We start from the raw sequence: 10,853 nt of genomic DNA on the forward strand, positions 1-10,853 counted from the left end.
TTTTCCGGTGTATGAGGTGCACTGGTGTATAAGGCGCATCCCCAATGAATGGTGCATTTTCAAAATGTTTCCATTTATAAGGCGCACCGGAGTATAAGGTGCACCTTCACTGAATGAAAAAGTTCTCTAAACATAATACATGTATATACAGTAAATACCATATTTTCCGGTGTATAAGGCGCACCCCCAATGAATGGTGTATTTTCAAACGTTTTCCATATATAAGGCGCACCGGAGTATAAGGTGCACCTTCAATGAATGAAAACAGTTTTCCAAATATAATACATGTATATAAATACTGTATTCTCCAATGTATAAGGCGCACCAGAGTATAACGCGCACCGCCAATGAATGGTGTATTTTCACACGTTTCCATATATAAGGCACACCAGTTTTCCAAATATAATACATGTGTACAATACCATATTTGTCCAGTGTATAAGGGTCAACTTCAATGAATGAAAAATATTGAAAAAGCATGTACAGTACCACCAAATGTGCAGTTGTATATATCCAAAACAAGATACCATATTTTCCAGTGTATAAGGCAAACCAGAGTATAAGGCGCACCCCCAATGAGTGGTGTATTTTCAAACGTTTTCCATATATAAGGTGCACTGGCGTATAAGGCACAGGGTCATCTTTTGAAGAAAATCAAGGCTCTTGGGTGCACTTATAAACCGGAAAATACGGTACATGTACATACATTATGTAATACATAGTAATCATTGTATAGATGGTATGTACATTGACTTTGAGTCTTGTTTTGCTGCAGTGGCATAAGTGAGAAGGGGAGGGGTTTTAAATGGGAGGTGCCAGCGTAAGTCTTATGACAGCACAGCTTTTTGAAACCTTTGCCCTTTTTTTCCACTCGTAGAGCCGCGGATAATAAAACCCTCCAACTCACTGCTACGTGCAACACAATCACACATTCCTTTGAAACACAAACACATTGCGACATGTTAATCCGCGAGAAAAAGAAGTTGCCTTCCCGATGAACTCATCAGGTAGGTCTGATGTTTAAATTTTGACCTTTATGTCTACAAGATATTTGCCTTTTCGGACCTGAGAAGGGTTAAAAAAAACTTCTATGGATTTTCCGAACGTGTCATGCAACTTCCTCTTTGTGCTGATTCATTAAAAAAAAGCTTCCCTTTTCTTACATGGCCAGTATTTTTGCTTCAGTCCTCCATGCAGCAGGTTATCAGCGTGTGGGTTCGAGACCCACGCATCCAAAAGAATGACTTTTGGCACGCATACATGGACTATGAAATTTGCTTACATGTAAGTCAAGATTTTTTTTTTTTTAACCATTTCATATTTTCTGTCAATTGACTTTTTTTTCCACACCTTTTTTTTTTTAGACAGACAGCGTGTTCTTTACCAAGAAGACGTCGCGTGTGCGAAGGAGGTTCAGCGAGTTTGTGTGGCTCCGACAAAGGATGCAAGCAAATTCCATGCTGATGTGAGCGGAAATAATTTGACACGATCCGACCACTTCCTATGTTATCTGTTGTACGTCATGGGGTCATTAAAAAAAAATATAATAATACAGTAATAAATAAATCGTCCTTGGCAGGGTGCAACTACCGCAGCTACCCCCGAAGAACCCGTTCTTTAGCCTGAATAACGCACAGCAGATCTCTGAACGCATGGCGGGCCTACAGAGGTTCTTGGAACAGTAAGAATCATCATATTTTGGAATGTATTTTTTTTAGAAACCCAACAAGACGCCCTTATTTGTTAAATTTTATTGAAAAAAGAAGTATGTCTGAAATCATTTTTGAGTTTGTCAACATTTTGAATTGACCAAATCAAAAGTATTAACTTGTTACAGTTAAAGGACAACCGACACCCCCGGACAAATTGTGTCCATAATTTGTAAAATTACTTCAAATGACTTCGACTGAGCGTATTTTATAAAGATTCCACCGCATATAGCTATATTTTACGTTTTAAGAGTCACGTTGAATATTCGGGAAGTCTTGTTTTCGAGTTGATGACGATTCCTGACGTGAAGTCACGTCCGGAACGCCCCTGACCGAGAAAGCGACACACAATGCATTTTGGGTACTTTGTTTGGTCTGAAAACATCGTGTTGATCCGTGTTGATGGCGAAATTAGAAGGAAAACACATGAATAACGCGATGCTGAATTGTTGTGTGTAGCACCAAGATGACTATTTGATACTAGTTGACACAAATTCCTAGCAGACAAATCAGCCCATTTCCAACGGAGCTTGTGAGCCATCGTGTGCATTTTCTGGGAGCTACATTGGAGTCCAGATGCTTCAAAATGATACGGAAGGACTTCTTTAATTGATTGCAAACATTTATGCTTTCCTCTTTAGAACTATTTGAATCATATTCATAACTGGATGGGTCACAAGAAAGCATCTTCTCCGAATCTGAAGCCATTGTTTTGATTCTAGAGCAAGGCAAGACATATTGGCGTGACGTCACAAACAAGGAGGCGGGATCTTCTCAAACTCGCTATTTCCGAGGTCATTTTGAAGTAATTTTGGGACACTATAAGTCATTTTATTGGTGTTTTGCATTTGACTAAAAATATCAGCCTGCACGTTTTGGGTATTTTAGATGCTATAAAACGTTTTACTGATGTCAGTTAGGAAACAAAAAAATGGTGTTGGTCGTCCTTTAAGGGTTGCGGCAAAGTTCTCCCAGTGAGCCCACTGGGAGAACTTCGCATTCTGCACCAAAAAAACGGTGTCGGTTGTCCTTTACAGGACAACCGACGTCACTTTTTTGTTTCCCAACTGACATCAGAAAAACGTTTGATAGCATCCAAAATACCCAAAATACGCAGTAAGATATTTTTATTCAAATGCAAAACACCAATAAAAATGACTTAAAGTGTCCAAAATCGGCAAAAAATTGAGCTGTGAATTGGTTATTTTCAGAAAGTCCCGCCCCCAGTTCGTGACGTCACGCCAAGACGTCTTGCATTGCTGGAGAATCAAAACAATGGCTTCAGATTCGGAGAATATGCTTTTTTGTTACACATCCAGTTACGAATATGATTCAAATAGTTCTGAAGAGGAAAGCATACATGTTTGCAATCTATTAAAGAATTTATTTGTGCAATTTTGAGGCAACATGGGGGGGGAAATCTCTCACCCAAAAAAAGAGGCACAAAATGACGACCTCCCGTGTCCACCTCCATTTACACAGGCTGATCAATTCCTTATATGGCGCTTGGACGCCCTCTTCTGGCCTTCTGGTGGCTTTTGGGTGCAACACGAGGTACCCAGACCAAACAAGTACAGCAAAATACATTGACATGATGGAAGGACCGCTACAATGCGTCTTTTTTTCGGTCAGCGGCGTTCCTTTCATGACGTCACGTACGGACTCGTCACCAACTCAAAAACAAGACTTCCTGAATATTCAGCGCGAGTCTTAAAATGTAAAATATAGCTATATGCGGTGGAATCTTATTAAAATACGCTCAGTAGAAGTCATTTGAAGCCATTTTACAAATTATGGACACAACTTGTCCGGAGACGTGGGTTGTCCTTTAAACATGTACATTAACGCAAAACACGACCACAGACTCCATAGACAAGTTTCACATCAAACCATTCCTTTTTTCTCTCTCATTCTTTTTCCTTCCTTTCTTTCTCACGACTGACTCTCTCCCCAAATTGAATGCCATCATCTAGGATCCTCCAGAGCCCAATGCTGCTGTCCGACAGCTGCCTGCATCTTTTTCTGCAATCGCAGCTCAGTATAGCCAAGATGGAGGCATGCGCTGAAGGAAGGACCCGCTATTCGGTAACCCAGGCGGTGCAGTGCTGCGGCATCAGGAGGTTTCTATCCCAAGAGGTCTTGCAAAAGGACTCGAGTATTTTCGGTGACTCTGATTCAGACAGGTATCACATTACTTTTTTTTGTGGATCAATTTTAACTGGATTTCGCTCATCATTCCCTCCATGCTACCCAAATATTCAAAGTTTGACTTTCTGCCAAATTGCATATTATTAGCACTCTTTGTGATTGTATTTTATTTATTATAGTACCTATGCTTGTCTGTGACTGTAAAGTGTCCTTGAGAGCTTTGAAAGGCACTTAAAATGAAATGTATGATTAATATTATTACTAATATTTGCTGGCCGGAGATCACTATGTTTGTGTACAGTAGGAGTGGGAAACCACGGTCCTTGAGGGCCTCTATCTTCCATGTTTTAGATGTTTCTCTTCCTCTAACACGTGACTAACATGATCAGAAACCTGATCAAAATACTAATGGTTTGAATCAGTGTGTTGCAGGATAATAACAACAAATTATTTTTAAATCCGTTTTTGCTTTTTCAGCTCCGAGTGCAGAGATTCAGAGAGCCACTTTCAAGAAGATTTAGCCTTGAAGCAAACCTCGTCTGATCATGTGGCAACCGAGCACGTCCAAAGGTTCTGCTCGTCCCCAGAATCTGTGTGACATCACACCTACGTCACTCATAGTAATCCTCGGAGTCAAACAACAATGAACCGTTACCCAGTGCAATTTATTATTTTTTTTCACCGTTTTTCCTGATTTTTTATGCTGCTTGATATTCATAGTAAGTATAGCGGTCATCACAACTGTTAACAGTGCACATGTAAAAAGACTCTGTCAGAAAAAAAGATGCCAGAAGGTGGCAGTGTTGTAACATCCATTTGGTATAACACACTTCCACATCCAGTGAATGTGCAGTAAGTGTCTATATTTAACTTCATCAACACATGTATTGAGTCGAGCGTGCCATTTCAGTGGGCTGACTTCCCCATATGTCAACACGAGTCTCACAGTGTCTGCTTTTATTAACTCATTCACTGCCAGACGATGTGGAAAATGTACGTTGTTCTCCATAACTTTCAAAGTAGCTTGCTAGTTGTATCAAAACAAGGTTTTTCAATTCTTTTGTAACAATGCAAACTCGGTAACAAAAGACCCCAAAAAATGCTAATTAAGTAACAATAACTGAAACTTGTGGTTTTTAGCCAAGGAAAAAAACTTGAAAACAGGCTGCTTTTTCAACTCAAATTTAGTTGTAAAGTAAAACCTACATATATCTCATTCACTGCCAGATGATGTGCAAATACAGTTTGTGTCCGCTCCAGTGCCAGGGTTTTTGTCATTTTCACTCATATAGCGGGACTCACAGAATATTGAGTTTTAGGATGACATAAACATTCAATACAGTGTTGGAAACCTTACTTTTTTCCATCAGAAAAAGAGTTAATTCCTAAGTTATATGGGTGTGGAGTTATCTGAGCTATAAATTGGGGCAGCTGTGCAAAATGCAATATAAATCATACATATTGATTTATATAGCACTTTAACAACAGCTGAAGATGGAACAAATCACTAACATGGACAAAATGCAAATGCTGCTCCCATTGTGGAAGGGAAACACATTGCCAAAGGTCTGACCAGCGCTTTATCGGCAAAACCAGAACAAATTCGGGAATGGAGCTCCACGTCATGCTTTTCAATTCCCGAATAAATTCGGGAATGGCAGCGAATGAGTCAATAAGGTGTGACGTGCTTCTCAAGTGACCAGAGAAGAGTTTTAAAACAGGTGTTATTTGGCCCCCTGCCTTTAAGGTCCTTCGAGAAGACAGGTGGAACCTCCTCTTGCTAGGTTTACTGTTTTTATTTGCATTTGTATAAGCCCCACGGCCCATCCCGGCACCCGCACAGTGAGCAAGTGGGAGTGCTCAAGCAGAAGTAATGACCACCGAAGAGGTTCAGGCTGGCGTGACTTTACAGTATCTGAACAGCTAATTAGATAAGCTCTTTGCTCATTACAGATTCCGAGCAGACACGAAGAACGTGGTTAGAAGTATTAGGGGAAGTATTAAAATGGAGATTTGAAATCTATATTCTGCACACACATACAGTAAACCTTCATTTGCAGGTAATGAACAGCCATTGTATTTTGTGTGTGTCCCCTTTTAAGTGAATTTTCCTATTTTTATTGCAGGTTTAGGTGATGATTATTTATTTTAACTGTGTTGTCGTTATTCCTTATGTACATGATCTATTCATCAAATAAAATGGTCGTTTGAGTCACTATCGCTCTTTCTTGGATCTAAACAATGAAAAAAACTTTGTGAGTTTCTTTGATATCGACCAGTGATTGTATATTGGATCTATTACCCCTCCCATTAGGACACAGCCTGTACATTCTGTCGGGGGGGGGGGGGGGGGGGGGGAAATTAAAATTAGCCTTATGATGGTTACAGAAGTGCATTGGCAGTTTTAGTAACGATTAACGTGTTCATTTGTGAACCGGTACAGCGCCCCCTAGCGAACAAATACATAATTAAATCAAAGTCTTCAAATACGTACAATATAATCCTAGTACCACTCGTGGTATTCGGGTTCACTCAATAGATACTTAGTTGGATCAATGGCCTAGTATAGTATAATATAATACCACATAAATATTTCCGATTTTTGTAAAAATGCTCTGATATCTAGGTGACATGAGAAATTTGTAACTACAGGTATCTATTATATGGTATAATGTTCAATTGACTTGCAGTCTTTTTTTCATGGTCACTGAAACTCACTGCGCTACTGTATAGAAATGTTGCCCATTGCGGTGTTGCTGTCAGTATTTTTGAGTATTTTTGTCCATGGAATATCATTTATATGATATTTTCTTATTTTAAACAACTCCACATGTGGTTGTATAGCACAGTAAAAGCCATTTGTCCCCTTCTTGTTTCCATTATAATAATACATTTTATTTAAAACACATTTCAAAGCTCTCAAGGATACTTTAAAGTCACAGACAAGCTAATAATGAACAAATAATTTACCGTATTTTCCAGTGTATAAGGCGCACTTCAAAGATTACCATGTGCCTTATATGCCGGTGCACCTTATATGTGAAGTAATATTGAGCCACAACAGGTAAATACAGTATTCATATACATGTATTATATTTGGAAAACTGTTTTCATTTATTGATGGTAAGCCTTACACTCCAGTGCGCCTTGTATATGGAGAAAAAAACTTTGAAAATACACCATTCATTGCGGGTGCGCCTTATACTCTGGTGCACCTTATACACCGGAACATACAGTATTTATATACATGTATTATATATGGAAAACGGTTTACATTCATTGAATGTTTATATGGAAAACAGTTGAGAGTTTTGAAAGGTGCTTATAAATCAAATGTATTATTATTATTATTATTAGTAGTAGTAGTATTATTATTATGAAAAGTTGTAAAATACACCATTCATTGGGGGTGCGCCTTCTACTCCGGTGCACCTTACACACCGGAAAATACAGTATCTTGTTTTGGATACATAAAACTGCGCATTTGGTAGTATTGTAGATTCTTCCCAATATTTCATATAATTTCAATACTATTTATGCAGTTCCAGATCAATGAGTGAGCTGGAGCCTATCACCAGGATGACACCTTGAAATGGTCACCAGTCAGTCACAAGGCACAAAGACATATAAGTGATCATATCTCACACTCAAACTGGCAGTGTTAAGTGAAGCCACTCTTCCTGCAATTGTCAAGTCAAGCTTTATTGTCAAATATGCTATATCATTCGTAATTTTCCTGATTGAAAATTCCTATTGTGCAAACGTAACTGAAGGACACCGTATAACAGGGGTGTCAAAGTCATTCTTTGCCGCGGGCCACATTGTAGTTATGGTTTCCTCTCGAGGGCCGTTATGAATTTGGGGAACCCATTAGAATGTTTAAATCCCTTCAAATATTACATATAGAGCACACAGCAAATTAATGAATAACACATTTTCAAATCTGAAGTCAAGAATAATGACTTTTATTATGGTTGACATTCAAAAATATGAAATTTTGGCTCAGATCTTAGCAATCATCATGGAATTTAACAAGTTTGATTTGCTTTTGCGGGCCGAAAAAAATGATGTGGCGGGCCGGATTTGGCCCGCGGGCCTTGACTTTGACACCTGTGCCGTATAACATCAAGACAAATACAATTGAAAGACAAGTGTCATTGTAACGTGCTACACTGGTTATTTTCAAATTTGGATGACAAAGTATTACATTCTGTATGTATGTTACTCCCGAGTACCTTTCTAATATCACTGATTTATTTTTCTGCCAACCTGCATAAAACATTAGAAAGAAGAGACTACAGAAAGCGTGACCTTGGGTGAGAGGAAAAAAATAGCAATCATAGAAAATTACTGCCTTGGGATTGACTGGCAACCAGTTCCAAAATGTAGTCTGCCTATCTATCGCCTGAAGTCAGTCGGGATAGGCTGCGGCGATGCGTGACCCTGAGCAGGAATAGCGCCATAGAAAATAGATGTCTGGATGGATAGATGTGTTATTGCAGCGATCCTGATACGAAACTCATGACTATAGATTCTTAAAAGATGTGGCCTGCTAATGCAGCGGGGTGCACCATTTCTTTTCATCATATAGCACTTTGCGGCCAGCAATTAAACATATAATGTAAGGTTAGGTTAAGTAAATCACACAAATATTACTCTACAGTCCACCACATGGCTCAGCAATGGATAATAAATCTACGCAGCACTAAGAGCTTGTTTCTTTACTTAAAGTCGGAGCAATTAAAACGTTGCCGGTGTCAGTCTGACCTGTCCAGCGGCATCGACCACATCCTTTTATGGCGTATGACTGCGGCCTCTTTGGCTGTTAACCTTGAGCCGAGGCGGCCTCGTCCACTGCCATGACAACAGAGACACCTTTAAACCCGACACATCGATCTGCTAACAGCTCCTTGTTTCATGTTGCGTGACCTTCAAAAGGTCAAAGAGAATTAACTCATTCACTGCCAGACAATGTGCAAAAATGTGTCCACTCCAGTGCCAGGGTTTTTGTCATTTTCACTCAAATTGCGGGACCCACAGAATATTGAGTATTACAGTATATTACAGTATATTACAGTATACAGTAAAGTCTCGTTATATCGATATCGGATATATCGATAGTCCCGGTTATATCGATACTATTTCTATGCACGCACGGAGAAAATTACATGCAAAAAGGGTCGGATATATCGATAGTCCCGGTTATATCGATAATTTTTCGGACTCCCTTGAATATCGATATAACGAGACTTTACTGTACATAAACATTCAATTCAACGTAAGAAACCAAAGACTCTCTTCTTTTATTAGAAAAAAAGGTTAATTCCTAAGTTATATGGGTCTGGAGTTATGTGAGCTTGAAATGGGGGCGGCTGTACAAAATACAATCAAATACATACCTATTGATTTATTTAGCGCTTTAACAATAGCTGAAGCTGTAACAAAGTGCTAACATTGCTAACCTTGTGGGAGGGAAAAACATTGCCAGAGGTCTGACCTGCGCTTATCCGCAAGAAAAACCAAAACCAGAACACATTTGGGAATGGTGCTTCACGTCATGCTATTCAATTTCCGTGGCGCAACTGTTCATACAGGATATTAAAAATTCCACTTTTATCACTATAGCAAATGCATGAGCGATACAACCTGTAATGAACATACTCATGGGTAAAAAGTGTCAAAAAAAAAAAAACAAAGGCGAACGGAACCTTTAGTGACGGCGTCCATCAGTCTGAGAGACGCGGATCGTCTCGCAGGCTTGCGGCTCAACCCTCAAATCTGCGATTTCACGCTTGTCTCACTCTTATCACTGTCATCAGCCAGCAGGTCAAAAATCCATTTTATGTGCAGGAGAGGCACTTGTGTGTTCAAACTTCAATGTAACATTCTTTTTGCCGAATATTGAGGGAGATACGCTCCAGTGCAGGCAAATTACAGATAAATCAGTGGCTGCTCATGCATTTTAAGTGCCACATTATACACAATCCATTAGTAGCCATAGAAGTTCAGCATGACTTGCGATATTAAATCTCCGTGACTGAGACTCTGTGGAAACAGTCGATATGTGCCAATAGATAGGAGATGAGAGCAAAGGAATGACACAGGGATGAGACGCCTGCGGTCCAAATGATAATGGCCCGGGCTGGCGAGACTGATGTGTCGCTTTGTTATACAGCCACACGATCTCATTCAAGTGGGAGCAAGCTAAATGGTGTGGAAGTCCTGGATTAATTAAATTGTTAATTATACTCCACTCGCCTCGCGCTTGATTTTTTTTTCCATGCTATCTCACTTTTCATGCCAAAACTGACCTTTGACTTGCACCGGGCTGCAAAATTCAGCATGACGAGGGGCAGCCGAGATGAGTTAACGGTCCTTGTAACTCAGCTGCTGCAGATGGCTTTGTGTGCGACTGCAAAAGAATTGAAGAAATTAAAACTAAGCTTAAACAAAATTATAGAAATAAAGGGAAGAAAGGGTCATTTTTTTAAATGTCTTTGAATTTGTATTGCAAAATATCTTCGTGCTCATAATTGACATTGTTGTTGTCGTTTTCAGATAAGCCAAAATAAATAAATACAGTAAAGTCTCGTTATATTGATATTCAAGGGAGTCTGAAAAAATATCGATATAACCGGGACTATCGATATATCCGACCCTGTTTGCATGTAATTTTCTCCGTGCGTGCATAGAAATAGTATCGATATAACCGGGACTATCGATATATCCGATATCGATATAACGAGACTTTACTGTACTGTATTAGTGCAAATATTCACTCTTTTATATTCACTGCCATTCATGAATACATTTGTGAAAGGCAGTGAATGAGTTAAAATATATATTATTCTGTTTTCCCCCATCCATTTATTTTACCCATCCCAGCTGTATATAAATATACTGTTTTTATATATAGATATAAATAAATATAAATAGCTGGCAAGATAGCTAGCCATCCAGATAGATACTGTTGCTAGCTAGATAGATACTGTCGCT

The 10,853-nt window shown here is 39.2% G+C and overlaps 2 protein-coding genes across 7 annotated transcripts in view; one reads left to right on the forward strand and one right to left on the reverse strand.

Annotated features, from left to right (window-relative positions):
• Positions 1 to 10,853, reverse strand: part of skap2 (src kinase associated phosphoprotein 2) — a 65,662-nt gene that overhangs the window by 30,282 nt on the left and 24,527 nt on the right. For 4 of the 5 annotated variants that reach the window (XR_016115164.1, XR_016115163.1, XR_016115166.1 and 1 more), the window contains one exon: positions 10,169 to 10,269. The exons of the other annotated variant lie outside the window; for it this stretch is intronic. The gene's annotated coding sequence lies outside the window, so the exon portion shown is untranslated. The remainder of the gene's footprint in view (positions 1 to 10,168; positions 10,270 to 10,853) is intronic. 5 annotated transcript variants of the gene reach the window in all.
• Positions 874 to 6,066, forward strand: snx10b (sorting nexin 10b). Of its 2 annotated transcripts, none has more exons than XM_088998477.1 (6): positions 874 to 1,007; positions 1,172 to 1,284; positions 1,365 to 1,465; positions 1,580 to 1,681; positions 3,683 to 3,892; positions 4,335 to 6,066. In XM_088998477.1, the coding sequence occupies exons 1-6, from the start codon at positions 995 to 997 to the stop codon at positions 4,453 to 4,455; spliced, it is 660 nt and encodes a 219-aa protein (XP_088854603.1). In that variant the 5' UTR covers positions 874 to 994; the 3' UTR covers positions 4,456 to 6,066. The 2 variants fall into 2 exon arrangements, with proteins under 2 accessions (XP_088854603.1, XP_088854604.1); XM_088998478.1 differs by having other exon boundaries at positions 1,186 to 1,284.

The sequence above is a fragment of the Hippocampus bargibanti genome, linkage group LG06 (assembly GCF_051943395.1).
Source record: "Hippocampus bargibanti isolate YZ-2025 linkage group LG06, ASM5194339v1, whole genome shotgun sequence".
Taxonomy (NCBI): Eukaryota; Metazoa; Chordata; class Actinopteri; order Syngnathiformes; family Syngnathidae; genus Hippocampus; species Hippocampus bargibanti.

Bases quoted from the DNA above. Each gene is read 5' to 3' on its own strand.
- snx10b (XM_088998477.1), top strand. The intron at 1,466-1,579 runs GTGAGCGGAAAT...CGTCCTTGGCAG, and splicing joins CAAGCAAATTCCATGCTGAT to GGTGCAACTACCGCAGCTAC. The intron at 1,682-3,682 runs GTAAGAATCATC...GCCATCATCTAG, and splicing joins CTACAGAGGTTCTTGGAACA to GATCCTCCAGAGCCCAATGC.